Consider the following 14,212-nt stretch of genomic DNA (forward strand, 5'->3'; position numbering starts at 1 on the left):
AATAATTATGAACAGGAAACATTTTTGTCGAAATTTTATGAAAATAAACTTAATTCTACAAAGTTATCAACAAATCCCATAGTTTCTCAACAACCGATCAATAAAACCTTACGAAACTACTTAATCTAAAGTTTTCCATTCCTACAGATTGCAATCCAACTTGAACGTTGGTATATTTACTCATTGAGGATGTGGTTAGGATACGGTTTTTAAAATATTTTTAAAAATTTCATGCTGCCAGTTTTCAGTTCCTTCATAAAGACTCTGCTGTAAGCATGAGCTGGGTTCACGTGCAAACTCCCAACACCTAGCAACTGACAGCCAACCAAGATCTATACATAGTAAAGAGATTCATTATTTGCTCCATGTTTGACAGAAAATCTTAATAAAGTGATAGATTTTTGCAAACAACGAGTTTCTTTTAAGTTATTCGGTTATTCGGAGTATATGCTGGTAAGTTGAGCAACGTTATTGCTACTTGTTTGTTAACATTTTGTGAAGCAACTGTCAAAACATCGTTGAAGAAAAAAGCAATGACCTCTTTCTTGCACAGATCTTGGCTTCAGCTTTCAAAGGCCGGTAAACGCATGCTCTATCGATTCGACCCGTCTAATTTCAGTCTTTCGCGGAACTCTCACGGCACATCATCGCATCACCGATTTCTTGCGCGCCCGGAGGCATTTCTCTAATTTCCATAAATCGGTAAGCTATTGAGTAATCTTCCATGCCTCTAAACACTTCTCCTGTTGTCAATAATACCATAAATACGCGTACCACGAGAGCCGCGAGATTGTGTTGGGTGTTGGTTTACAGGCTTTGATGTGATAAGTAAAATGGATCTGCGTTTGTAATTCGTTGCTTCGTTTATTTTACAGGAATAAGGATCAGCTGCAATGGCACTAAGCCGTATCTATACAGCAAAGTTGGCCTGTGCTACCAATAAGGTGAGTAGCAGTAAAAATTCAACGTAGGGAAAGTTTGAAGAGTCATGGTCAGCCGCTAACGCCATCGTCATCAGCATCTTCATCACCATCCGTCCACGTTGCGACATATACGTCTGAGGCGCTTGCCCAGGGCTGGATGTAGCTATATCTCGAAATGTGTACCTTTAGTGGCCTGTAGAGAAATTCCCCCATATTGACTGAAAAGTGCCCCACTGAATGAAGTCTCAAAAAGAATTCCCTAGCACGTAAAACGCCCCTAAAGTTCGTAACACTTTTCAGCCAACCGCGTGTGTGTTCGTGTGTGCGTGCCTGTGATTCCTTTAAGAACTATAAAAATCTCCGCGGTAACAAGCGGAAGGAACACGAAGCTGTTTGGAACGGTCGATTTTCGCACGTTACGTAATCGCGTGAGGGGCCCGATTGGTGGCTAATTATTGGACACACAAATGCGAACACCCAAAAGGCGCCAACATACTTGGGAAAACTTTTTCATGATTACGGAAAGTGTACTATCATGTGTATGTACGAAAAAAAGCAGCAGGTCGTCGCCTCATCATGCAATCGTGTTGCGAATCTTCGGGTCATACAATCGATTCACTATGAAAACGTGGAATGTAATTGTAACATATAGAAATGCTAATCTAGCTAGTTTTAAAGCTCCTTTAATCGAAGGGATCAGCTGAATGATTATGTGATATTTTCTAGGGGTGTTGATGAAACAGCGTAGCCTTAGCAAACACAGGCTCTATTCAGTGTCAGTGTCTTATGCAGTAATGTTCTCTGCATGCCAGAAGTAAGTGTGAAAACAAAACGAAAATAAGGACAAGTGGAAAACACTCTTGCCGTGGAGGAAAATTGTGTCGTCATTTGACGCAATCGAATGTCATTGGTCTCTTCTCTATCCCCTACGTAACTTCCTTGTATAAATATAAACGTGCAAACACGGTCAAACGTGTAGGTTAAAGGATAGTGTTAGGTGAAAAAACGTATTAGATAACCATGCCGCGGGTTGACTATACTAAATCACAGTTCCCATAGTATCCTTGGAGGGCGACGAAGAGAAGTTTCTTTTTTAATTTATCGTCCTACCTCATCTGAGCAACTTTCCCAAATATAAAAGTCACGAAAAAACACTTGAGGATTTACGGTAAACACAATTTCGAATAAATTGGAATGGTCAAACGAAGGGGCTTGTCTTGAAGCCGTATCGGAATTTGAACTTGAACATTTCCAATTCAAATGTCTGCAAAGGGTTCCACCAAGCAGAACGAAAGACCATGGATAGGTGTTCGTAAGAAAAATTGTATTTTACTTGGCAACATTCGTTTAGCGATAGTATAAGCGTTTGCGCCAAAAACAGTCGAATGAAACAACGAATGGATCCTTTTCCCTATCCCAATGCATCTCTATCGTTTTCCGTATGTACGTAGCACTATCTCCGTTTTTTCAGCATTGGCTCTGTCCGGCGATAAGGTCGGCCTATCAACAATTCCTCTCACACGGGGTTTAAGCTAGGGATTGCGTAGCTTGTCCACTACAAAATACTCGCACAGACACGACAGAGTAAAACGATTCTATTGCGGGGCACGATCAGGTGATCACGACCTTTGCCTTAGCTAAAGAGGATGGGGCTTGGTTTGATAGACCACGCTGCATGTCGTCATATAGGGAATCTCAGCATGGTAGGAATTGGAGCTTATTTGGAACGTAAGCAATTTGATTGCTGCTCAACTTTATGCCTACGGTTGCGTATTCATGCCGTTGAGCTGTACTTGCGGATGACATTGCACATGGAGGTCTTGCTAAGGACAACCCCGTCAGTACAACGTCATTGAACGCACGTGAATCTTATTGCATGGTACGCGAAAACAGTATGCTGTAGAAGGTACTCTTCCTTCAGGCATGTTGCCAGCCTCTTACCGCTTCCCCCATCATTCCTAATACTATTCGGTAAGAGTCGCTTCCGCGAGATTTCTTTTGCCTATATTTAGCTTTACTCGTTCTAAAGCCAAAGTGGTAACAGTTGCCGGTTGGGAACCTATTTACGTCCCAGAACGAATATCAGAAGCGGTTTCGATCGATCGGCATCAAGAACTAGTCAGCCCATGCCGGTGCTTTTACCCAAGCACTGTTGGGTAATCGATGTTACATCACGTGTCGTTTTTTCTGACCTGTTTTGTGCTTTTTAATGAGCGGACGGTACTGTCTGGACTTTAAAGTTTGAAGTGCGTTAGGCTTTGGTAACTTAAGCTTCAGAGACCTTACAAAATTTATCCTATTGGAAACCTGAAAGCCTTTGACTGTGTGTGTAGGTTTGGATGATTTTACTAGCATTTTACGACAGTTTCATTTGGACATTTTCGAGAACGGCTAATAAACCGGTTTTTGGTCACTCGATGGAGTACTACACAGTGCTTTCGACAGCCGTGGTGGCTTTTTGAGTCTTTCAATAGAACTCGCGATTCACAACCGGACATTTGTTTTCTCAAGATCATTTTCAAACAGGTTTTCAAACATTTTTTACACTTACACAGTGTTTTCTACCAGGTATCTAGATATGTTTACCCAAAGGGAAGGTTATGTCAGGGTCGTGCCGAGGATGTTCGCTTACATGCAGTGCGTCAACAGTTTGGCAAGATAAGTAGCATCGAAGCGCGAGTTTAAACGAAGATAATAATGAATAGACACAGTGTAAATGAAATTCTTCTGTGTTCTCTGGAATACTTTAAGATAACGATAAGCTACGTCAATAGCGAAAATAATATCTGCAAAATAAACGCCAGCTCAAGCGAACCCTCTACCACCATTGTTTTGCGAAATACTGTTGAAAATGTTCTTTGAGGGTGTGTTATTTGTACAAAACGAGAAAAAGACTCTCATAAACTCTGATTTTTTCCGCACCATACTTTGGTTGCAGAGGATCGATCCAATATCTAATTATAGTAGCGTTGGGTTGTCGTGGGCAACCAAAGCACCGACACAGAGTTACGCGTGAAGGAAAAATCGTCGAGTGACTGAAGTACCTGTTCGTAATCTTTTTTTATTTGTCCGTAGCCCATCTTACATCTCATTGGCTTTTGTTCATTGTTGTGCGTCAAATTGAACATCCCATGCGCTGTCGACGTAAATGAGCCTACAAGCATAACCAAGTGGAAGAGTTGGTTGTTAATCATGCTGTTGTTATTTCCCTCTCTTTGCAGAATGTCCTGCCAGCGATCGCTACCTTCGTGCGCAATGCATCCGACAGCACAGACCTGAAGGCTATTCTGACGGAAAAGGTACCGAAGGAGCAGGAGCGTATCAAGAACTTCCGCAAGCAGCATGGCGGAACGAAAGTGGGCGAAGTCACCGTCGATATGGTAAGTTTTCTGTCGTCGGCCACATTGTTTTCTGCAGCCAATTGGTTTTTTTGATTTCGTTTTGAAGGACGCTCGGAAAGGGATAGTTATTTCAACAACGGGAAAAGAAGGTTAAATTTAGCAATCGTGAAGGTTGAATGCACCCTCAAGCATGTATTGCACTTGTAGAACGACACGGTAATGCCTTGATCTTTTTGACCTGATGGCTTTAAAGTTACCAAACGAAATTTCTCCCCAACGACAGGGGATTCTGCTGCTTCCCCCGTCGTGCGCGGCATGCGCGTGTTCGGCGGAGATCGTTTGAGATCATCAGACGGCGTCGGGAGCGACGAGGGTTAATTGAGTTAAACGACTACTATCAAATTGCGGCACGGGAGCAATTGATTGAGCGACAGTGTTTGACTACCGCAACCCATCGTGGCGGGCCATTACAGCTGGACAAGTGCTGGCGTGTAAGTGTCACTGTTTTGTTCCGGTCGAATGATTTTTTCCCCCTGGTGGAAGTACCACTGGAGTGTGTCATATATATCGAGTGATTGGTTTGCGAGGGTGAAGAAGTGGTGCATGGCTAGCTTGGATGATGCTTTTCGATCAACACAGACCCACGCTTATACTGTAACGAGGATCAACGAGGGGGGGTTTTGCGTGACGATTTTTTTCATTCTGTTTTCTTTTTCTATTAAATTGCATAACAAGGAGGACATGTTCAAAGGCAGTAGCATAGTAGCAGCCAGACATATTATGAAACACATTTAAAAATAAGAATCAATTTGTCTTAAGATTATTTCAAAGCTTAATTAGTAGAAGCCGCTTTCCCATGGTTCGATTCATTTCAACCTTTGTCGGTTGTTGTCGTTTTGGTCATTTTACCTTAACTGCGGCTGTAACCATTATATTGCTCATCATTAGGGTGGTTGTAGGTTGCCACAATGACAAGCTAAAATGCATTAGGGGAAGCGGATAGCAAACATGTCGAGTGTATCACGTGTTAGCTTAAGCGGGTAGAAAAAATCACCTCCCCACTGCTCTTTTCCGGTTTGACATTGCTAACCGGTTTTACAACGGTCACCGAACGTTGCGGTACATATGAGATTCTTGACTCTGTTTACGTTAGCATTCGAATGTTTCATAATATACTATTGACCGTTGAAACCTTTTCGTGCATTTTCCATCGGATAAAGTACAAGTAAAATGTTCAAATGTTACGAGGAAACTATTGGGTTCATGAGTCACTCGCGTTTTTTTTGCATCAAGCAACGACGTGTTCATATGTGCACCCTTTTGCAGTGCATTGTAATTACCTTTTGCGTTTCGTGTAATCATTGCCAACAGCGACTATTTTATGTGGCCTTTTGCACTAGACTTGTACACGCAGTCGGTCTAAGTATCGCTTTGAAGCACCTGCGTGTGACTAGTGATAACGTTTGCTCTTGAAACGACTGGCCTCCCCAAATGCTCTTCTAGGCCAGAGATAAAGCAGCGATTGACCTTCAGTTAATATATGTTGCGCATCCTAAAACATTTCAGAAAATGTCTATAGCAAAGTTGTTATCAGGGGGTTGTTAGTTTTGACACTTGCGTTTTTATCGCTTTTTCTCCATGATGAATTCGTCAAATGACGATTTTTTTGCGTTTGTTTTACTGGCAATGATTACGAGAACAAGTCACGTGGTCCGGTGGAATGTTTGTTTCCGGTCGATGTAGTAGGTTTAAAATCGGGCTAACATTGTTCTCTCATTAGCAAGTAGAGGTTCAATTTCGCTAATGAATATGTCGCGACAGATTTTGTATGTTTTAAAATTATTTGCAGGTCACTAATACGCCGCTGCGGGTGTGACTGGCGTATGCATTTCCACCTGTAGTAGATCCATCATCTAGAACAGCAAGAAAAATCCAAGTGTGTACCGTCTGTGACATCACAGCGGCTAATGTGTGGCTTATGCGGTCGAAACCGTCAGCTGACCATAACCGGAGATAACTGAACTTGACGGTCGGACGATGACGGCGGCCGCGTGGAAGCTTACCCGGGGGCCGACCTTAAATCGTCTGTCGGGGGTTTCTTTCTGTGTGTTCGTGATCGCGCCTTTTGGGTGGCGATAGCTTCACGCGCGCCCCTCGAGGAGCTAATGAAGTCAAGTTCAATAACGTGCCAAGGCGACTCCGATTCGAGGTTTCCTATCGCATTCTCTCCACCAAGCTTTAAATATTGCTGGAGGAGATCATTTGTAGATGTCTGGCACAATTCAATGATGTGTCTGGACCAAGGAAGGGACCGAAAAGGATGGGTTAGTGTGTTAATTCATAATTGACCCCGCTTCCACATTGGCAATAGGTGGCTTTTTCTTTCACTGCTCGTTCACGCCATGTGGTTAGAGTCAACTTTTCTGTTGTACTAGAGAAAGTATATTTTGTGTTTGTTAAACACCAACATCTCATCGATAACGGGGAAAGCCTGGCGTATTAGTTAACGACTTTAGGTGTTAAAAACTGAGTGCTTGTGATGGTCACCACCACCACCCCTTCTGGCACGTCACATGAGCGAATAAGAAAAAAAGAGCGATTAAATCTTATCAACAAATTCATTTCCTTTTTTTTTGTCAAAAACCTTCTCATGTTCTTGTGTTTCTTTTTCTTCGATTGGATCTTTCTAGATGTACGGTGGTATGCGTGGAATCAAGGGGCTGGTGTGCGAGACCTCCGTGCTTGACCCCGATGAGGGCATCCGCTTCCGTGGGCTGTCGATCCCCGAATGCCAGCAGGTGCTCCCGAAGGCTCCAGGTAGGGTAATATGTGCTACAAACGACAGTTTTTCTTCTTCTGCATGGCGTAACAACCGTCTTGGTCATATGCCTGGCCGTTAAGGGCTTACTAGACTTGTTCCCTTTTTAAGTTCATTGCCACGCCGATTCGAGAAGCCACGCCGTCGAGGTGGTGAGCCCCCCAGCGCTAATGGGCCGATTTTCTAACCGGCGCTACCGCTCGGCTGTCGCAGACCTCGAAATTGTAAATCACTTGAAATCATTTGCAATTTGAATTTAGTTTTGGCTAGAAGTAAGAGATATGTCTTACTTCAAATTACATTTACGAGACACTTCAAAAAAAAAGTTCAAAAGACATGCGATTTTTAAACAAAAATCATAAACGTAATTTCTTTTCAATGGTCGCAGCAGGCGGTTAGGTAATCACTTGTTCATCTTGTGTGTCTCGTGCTTGTCATACTACCGCGAACACATTTATCGATGCCAAGTTCACGTGAAGTAATTTACTAGTACCGAGTCGTTGTGTCACCTAGTGCTGGTCGTGACTTCATGATTTTGCTGCCTCAAGCACTCGACACGGTCGGTGTCAATCGTTCGCTCACGGTTGCCGCCTCAGATGTCATGAAGGACGTACGTAAAATGCGTTGGGATGCAATCGTTCTTCGACGACTGGACCCCGGCGTAGTAATATTATTATTTTGCGGTGTTTTGCTCTAGGGAACAAGTCGTCCTTGGCCTTTGTTGGATGCATTGTGTACATCAAAGAAGAAAAATGAAAACCTCTGTGTATGTTTCTTTTGTTTAATATATCGTTTTTATTTATACAGGTGGTCAGGAACCACTGCCGGAGGGTCTGTTCTGGCTGCTGATTACCGGTGATGTCCCGTCGAAGGCGCAGGTTGATGCGTTGTCCCGCGAGTGGGCCAACCGCGCTGCCCTCCCTTCGCACGTCGTTACGATGTTGAACAACATGCCAGCGACGTTGCACCCGATGTCGCAGCTGTCCTGCGCCGTGACCGCACTCAACCATGAGAGCAAATTCGCCAAGGCGTACTCGGAAGGTGTGCACAAGAGCAAGTACTGGGAGTACGTGTACGAGGACAGCATGGACCTGATCGCGAAGCTGCCCGTCATCGCCGCCACCATCTACCGCAACACGTACCGGGATGGAAAGGGCATCGGTGCCATCGACCCCAAGAAGGATTGGTCGGCCAACTTCACCAAGATGTTGGGCTACGAGGACGAGAAGTTCACGGAGCTGATGCGTCTGTACCTGACGATCCACAGCGATCACGAGGGCGGCAATGTGTCGGCTCACACCGTCCATCTGGTCGGTTCGGCCCTGAGCGACCCCTACCTCTCGTTTGCCGCCGGCATGAACGGTCTCGCTGGTCCGCTGCACGGTCTCGCCAACCAGGAGGTGCTCGTGTGGCTGCAGAAGCTGCGCAAGGAGCTCGGCGACAATGCCAGCGAGGACAAGGTGAAGGAGTTCATCTGGAAGACGCTCAAGTCGGGCCAGGTCGTGCCCGGCTACGGTCATGCCGTCCTGCGCAAGACCGACCCGCGCTACACCTGCCAGCGCGAGTTCGCCCTCAAGCACCTGCCCAACGACCCGCTGTTCGGACTGGTTTCGAACATCTACAAGGTCGTCCCACCAATCCTGACCGAGCTCGGCAAGGTCAAGAACCCGTGGCCGAACGTAGACGCCCACTCCGGTGTGCTGCTCCAGTACTACGGCCTGAAGGAGATGAACTACTACACCGTGCTGTTCGGTGTGTCGCGTGCCCTCGGCGTGCTGGCCTCGCTGGTGTGGGACCGCGCCCTTGGTCTCCCGATCGAGCGCCCCAAGTCGATGTCGACCGATGGACTGATGAAGGCCACTGGCGCTAAGTAAATTCCCACACCCACCGCCTCCCCTTCAACGCCACCCAAAAACACAACACACATCCTTTGCACTCGTAATCATAAGATTCATCGAAAAGAGTAATTTAAATACACCTTCGCAACATATGTACACATACACTACACACACACAAATACACACAAACTACCTGCTCGCCCGCCTTCCTGCGTCCACGTTACAATCCCCTCAGCCCCACTCCTTCCTTAGCGGAAAACCCGAGCAAGCGATATTATTATTTAACGCTCGGCAAAGAAGCACCGAATCGATGTCACCCTGGGACGATTTAGTGGAGGGAAGTATCAACTTGCAACCAAAAACTACCAAACTCTGAGATAATACCTGATTAACGAAAAGAAAAGTGAACAAAAAAGCACTTAACAAACTTAAAACGTTGTAGCTTTTAAAAGTAAACTATTGTGCAAACAACCGAAAGCTTAATGGAAACAACATTGAACAGGACGAGAACAAACGATAATTACATGCTAATAATAATGATGTCGCTCTCTCGTAGAGAGTGACGCAAAACCAATCAAAACCTCCCTATCTCGAGTCTGCGGATTGAAACGAAACGACATAGGAAAGGAGAACGAGATCCTTTTCCGGAAAGAAGTTGTTCTGTGTGTGTGTGTATGTTGGGAGGGGGCTCGTATGGGATGCGCACGCAGTTGGCCAGTCTCGGTGGAGTTGTTGGAGTTGATGCAGTGTATCTATGGAGGGAAACAAGTAGATGAATTACTGGATCCGAATAATATTTAACTAGAAGCCAAGCCCAAGTTTCTAGGGGTAGTGTTCATTAAAGTAGCGACCAGGTCGACCAGGAGCGATAATATCGTTTGTAGGGGATAGTTGTGTTCCTTTACCACTTGTGTACTCAACTCTTCTTGGACGCACGCCACACGGCGTGTCTTAGTCAAATAGTTTCGTCCTTCGTTTCGCGCCTGGCGAGAATCGTGAACCCCTAATGCATTATTTGGTTTTAAGCACCGTTTATGAACTTAATTAGCTTAAAAAGATTGAATTTAGATTGCTCGGCTTTGTTTCTCTTTCTTAGTATACTTCGTTGATGTACAAGGTGCGTGTGTGTATTTTTATGCTTGTGAAAATGGGTTTTTGTGATGCAGTACAATGCAGGTCAGGTAACAAACTAGTAGAAGATGATTTTTTTCATTGAACCGATGTTGGAACGTGTTCGGATGTCTATTTGTGCTGCTTGTGTTTGTACCATTTATAGTAGGATATTGACAAATGATGTTTTTAATTTATTGGATTTGAGAAAATAAGACACGTGCTTCAATGGCATCAACTCTGAGGAACTGTCTTTGGCCTCCGTACAAATAAACTGCACTTTCATTCGCAGAAATACACCTGCATTTGGTTCTCATCCTTCTTCACGATACACTTCGAGTGTTATAATGATATGATATTACTTCTTTCGGTAAAAATGAATGACTTGGGCTGATGAAGTCCAAAAACTTAAGGCACACCAAATGGCAGCACTCAAATAGCAAAACCAAATTAGTAAATCTTCTGACAATAAATGACAACTCCAGTTGAGGTGAAATCAGCTTTTTTCTTTGTGTGTGATGCTAAATTTTGTCCGAAAAAGTAATTAACTTTCCAATTGAAGCATATTGCGTAAACAACTACCATTTTGAACGTAGCGTTAAAATGAAGTGTAAAAGTGCGTGAAAATAGCCCTTTGGAAACTAGTGATGGGGAAACTGAATCCCTGCGGGATCGAATCTTTTGAATTCGTGCAAGAATCGAATCTTTGGATCTTCCGAATCCCCATTTTGTCAACACTAATCGTACCACTATGTCAAAAGTGATTGTGCCACTACAAAAACAGTGTTAAAATTTTGCGTTTTGCGTGGTTTGTTCTGCTCTTTTTTGGAAAAGTGTTGTGACAAAGCAATCCTTAGCTTCGATTTATACATCAGGGCAGTTTATTGCGCCTGTTTAAGCGAAATCATGAGTGCGGTACAGCAAAGTCCGGCTGCAGGAAATCTACAAATGGCGTCGCACACGGAGAAGGTTTTGCAGTGGATAAATGAACTGTCCAATCCTGAAACGCGTGAAACGGCACTGTTGGAGTTGAGCAAAAAGCGCGAGACTGTCTCCGACCTGGCGCCGATGCTGTGGCATAGCTTTGGAACCACAGCTGCGTTGCTGCAGGAAATCATCAACATTTATCCCTCTATCAATCCGGCAACTCTGACGGCACACCAGTCGAACCGGGTGTGCAACGCGCTGGCCCTGCTGCAGTGTGTGGCATCGCATCCGGAGACACGGTCGGCGTTCCTGTCCGCACATATTCCCCTGTTCCTCTACCCGTTCCTACATACTACCTCTAAGACGCGGCCCTTCGAGTACCTTCGGCTGACGTCGCTCGGAGTCATCGGAGCTCTGGTGAAGGTAACCTTGACTTACCAGTCCAAAACCGCCCACCATAACTACTTTCATTTCATACAATCCTTTCTTGGTGGTTACAGACCGACGAGCAAGAGGTCATCACGTTCCTGCTTACGACCGAAATCATCCCGCTGTGCCTGCGGATCATGGAGTCGGGCTCGGAGTTGAGCAAAACGGTGGCCACGTTCATACTGCAGAAGATTTTGCTGGATGATAGTGGCCTATCGTACATCTGCCATACGTACGATCGGTTCTCACACGTCGCAATCATTTTGGTAGGTTGCAAAAGGGAGAGCACGGGCTAGACGGTTGTTTCATTTTACGCTTCTTCTTACGCAGGGTAAAATGGTGATATCGCTCTCGAAGGAACCGTCCGCACGACTGTTAAAGCACGTAGTTCGCTGCTATTTGCGTCTCTCGGATAACCCACGGTAAAGTATAGTGCTCGATGTTCCATGCAACTGTTAGTTTAATTTCTTCTTCTCCCATCCCCGTTTATAGCGCTCGTGAGGCGTTGAGACAATGTCTGCCGGATCAGCTGCGCGATGGGACGTTTTCGGCCTGCCTGCAGGAGGACAAATCTACCAAGCACTGGTTGACGATGTTGCTGAAGAATCTCGATACCGTCCCGGTGCCCGGTGGCGATCCGCGTCAAGTTGGCATCCAACCGTTGGCCTCCTAAACATCGCATCGTATTCAGCATCGGGTGGTAAAGCAAAAGAAACACCCCCCAAAAGGGCCCCTGTTCCTCCCCCCGGGGGCATCGGGCATCTTTGGTGGATTTTCTGTGGCTGTAATGTGTTACGCTGGCGCAAGGGCGCGTTTCGTGTCAGTTTTGTTAGGGTTAGTTTTATATACATTTTAAATAAGTTCAATACATCTACAAAAGTGTAAACACTCTTCTTATTTCTCGTCACGGTTATATCTTCCGGCGTTATTCACTTCCTGATTAGCAACCACAATATGGAGTTTAATGGGATTTTGCGGTCTCCAATATATGTATGTATGTGATCGCATCACGCAAAATCTACCGGGCCGATTTCCACCGAACTTGGCCGGAAGGTAGCTAATTTTCCAAGGTTGAATGACTTCGTTTGTTGACATCCCCATATCTCTCTACCCCTTTCCAACACCTATCCTCTAAAACGAATGAAAAACAATTAAAGCTCAACGGTTATTTAACGGATTTTCACAAAAGTTGATACGCATGCTGCTAAGGACGTGCTGCTCCTTTTCCTCTTCAACAACTAAATAGTGTTGGCTTGACTCAAAAAGCGGTGAATTTTGATGACCTACATACAATTGTATCTCGCAAAAACTGTTTTGGTTTTTTGTGCACGAAGCTAGATTTAAGGGTAGTAAATTTTGTTTTTAAACCCCAAAGATTGCAGATGTGATCACCTTTCTTTGCCTCAATCGAAAACATTCACGAAACATTATAAGCGATCAAGCAACAGAGATTAATGAATCTTTAAACCGTGCTTAAAAACGCGATACATAAATTCTGCAACATCCATAATTACTTCATAGATTGGCTTACCATTTGTTTATACAGCCGGATGTCGATTATCTATTGACCTGGTCCAACTGAAGTATAGACACCGTTTTTCTCATACTTGCTTCAATGGATTAATTTGAAATGGTTGCACTAAGATGGAAGCACGTGTTGGATGATGAATGCAAAATGTATATTAACAACTACAGGTACTACAGGTAATACTTAAGAATGGCGTTTTTAGCAAATAGCAAAATTGAAGATTGTAAAACTCAAGATAACGAATGAAAACACTATTTCGTTTGAATTTTTTTTTACCCAGATGGAATCGGGTTAATCATCAATTAGTAGAATAAATAAACGCTTTAAATAACTATAACCCCTTTGTTGATTCATTATTGCACATTATCCGAAAATATATGGGAAGTAGGTAAGTTAACCAACGTTTAATTATCCGAAAAGAGTTATTTTGGTAAGGAAAACAACTTTTAAAAATCCGAAAATATAACATTTTGAGCAAAAAGATTAATTTAGGTAAGTTAAACAGTTTTTAATTATTCGAAAACATTGCAATTTTATCCGAAAACAGTTTAAAAAGCATTGAATTTGAGTTAGGCAAGTTAAACTGCTTTAAATCTATCGTTTTTGGTAAAAAAAATGGAAATTTTCATCCCCAAAAATCGGCCCAAAATGACCAGTTTAGGTGGAAAAATCGATAAAAATGTTGTTCCTGCTACCTCCTGAAAATCCTGCGCTCCTGTTACAAAAGTGGAAATTTTCAGCTCGAAAATTGTCGGGCCCGCTCGCAGACTAGGGCTCAAAAACCGACAAAATTTGGCCGAAAAGTAACAGGAGCGAAGGATTACCAGTTTCGTAGGAGGTAGCATCACCGGTCGAACCGGTACAACTGGTAACCGGTACAAGCGGTAATTTAGCCGAGACACTTGCCCACAAGTCTTGCGTACAAGTTTTTCATATAAGTTTCCGTTTGAAAACTTGTATGGGAATCTTGTATACAAAACTTGTGTGCAAGACTTGTATGGGAAACTTGTATGGGAAACTTGTACGGGAAACTTGTGTATAAGACTTGCGGACAAGTGTCTCGGCTAAATTACCGCTTGTACCGGTTACCAGTTGTACCGGTTCGACCGGTGATGCTACCTCCTACGAAACTGGTAATCCTTCGCTCCTGTTACTTTTCGGCCAAATTTTCTCGCTTTTTGGGCCCGAGACTGCGAGCGGGCCCGACAATTTTCGAGCTGAAAATTTCAACTTTTGTAACAGGAGCGCAGGATTTTCAGGAGGTAGCAGAAGCAAAATTTTTATCGATTTTTCGGCCA

At 44.1% G+C, this 14,212-nt stretch overlaps 2 protein-coding genes across 2 annotated transcripts; both read left to right on the forward strand.

The window, feature by feature from the left end:
- The first annotated feature begins 619 nt into the window (after positions 1–619).
- LOC131272543 (probable citrate synthase 2, mitochondrial) lies at positions 620–10,509 on the forward strand. Its single transcript, XM_058274302.1, has 5 exons — positions 620–702; positions 876–944; positions 4,145–4,303; positions 6,955–7,081; positions 7,890–10,509. Exons 2-5 carry the CDS (start codon positions 894–896, stop codon positions 8,954–8,956), a joined length of 1,404 nt encoding a protein of 467 aa, XP_058130285.1. The 5' UTR covers positions 620–702; positions 876–893; the 3' UTR covers positions 8,957–10,509.
- Positions 10,510–10,791: 282 nt separating this feature from the next.
- On the forward strand, positions 10,792–12,272 carry LOC131271859 (CCR4-NOT transcription complex subunit 9). The gene is made up of 4 exons (XM_058273418.1): positions 10,792–11,380; positions 11,458–11,652; positions 11,717–11,808; positions 11,879–12,272. Exons 1-4 carry the CDS (start codon positions 10,937–10,939, stop codon positions 12,057–12,059), a joined length of 912 nt encoding a protein of 303 aa, XP_058129401.1. The 5' UTR covers positions 10,792–10,936; the 3' UTR covers positions 12,060–12,272.
- The last annotated feature ends 1,940 nt before the right edge of the window (positions 12,273–14,212 follow it).

Source organism: Anopheles coustani, chromosome 3 (assembly GCF_943734705.1).
Source record: "Anopheles coustani chromosome 3, idAnoCousDA_361_x.2, whole genome shotgun sequence".
Taxonomy (NCBI): Eukaryota; Metazoa; Arthropoda; class Insecta; order Diptera; family Culicidae; genus Anopheles; species Anopheles coustani.

Bases quoted from the DNA above. Each gene is read 5' to 3' on its own strand.
- LOC131271859 (XM_058273418.1), top strand. From the start codon at position 10,937: ATGAGTGCGGTACAGCAAAGTCCGGCTGCAGGAAATCTACAAATGGCG. The intron at 11,653-11,716 runs GTAGGTTGCAAA...CTTCTTACGCAG, and splicing joins CACACGTCGCAATCATTTTG to GGTAAAATGGTGATATCGCT. The intron at 11,809-11,878 runs GTAAAGTATAGT...CCCCGTTTATAG, and splicing joins CGTCTCTCGGATAACCCACG to CGCTCGTGAGGCGTTGAGAC.
- LOC131272543 (XM_058274302.1), top strand. From the start codon at position 894: ATGGCACTAAGCCGTATCTATACAGCAAAGTTGGCCTGTGCTACCAAT. The intron at 945-4,144 runs GTGAGTAGCAGT...CTCTCTTTGCAG, and splicing joins TGGCCTGTGCTACCAATAAG to AATGTCCTGCCAGCGATCGC. The intron at 4,304-6,954 runs GTAAGTTTTCTG...GGATCTTTCTAG, and splicing joins GCGAAGTCACCGTCGATATG to ATGTACGGTGGTATGCGTGG.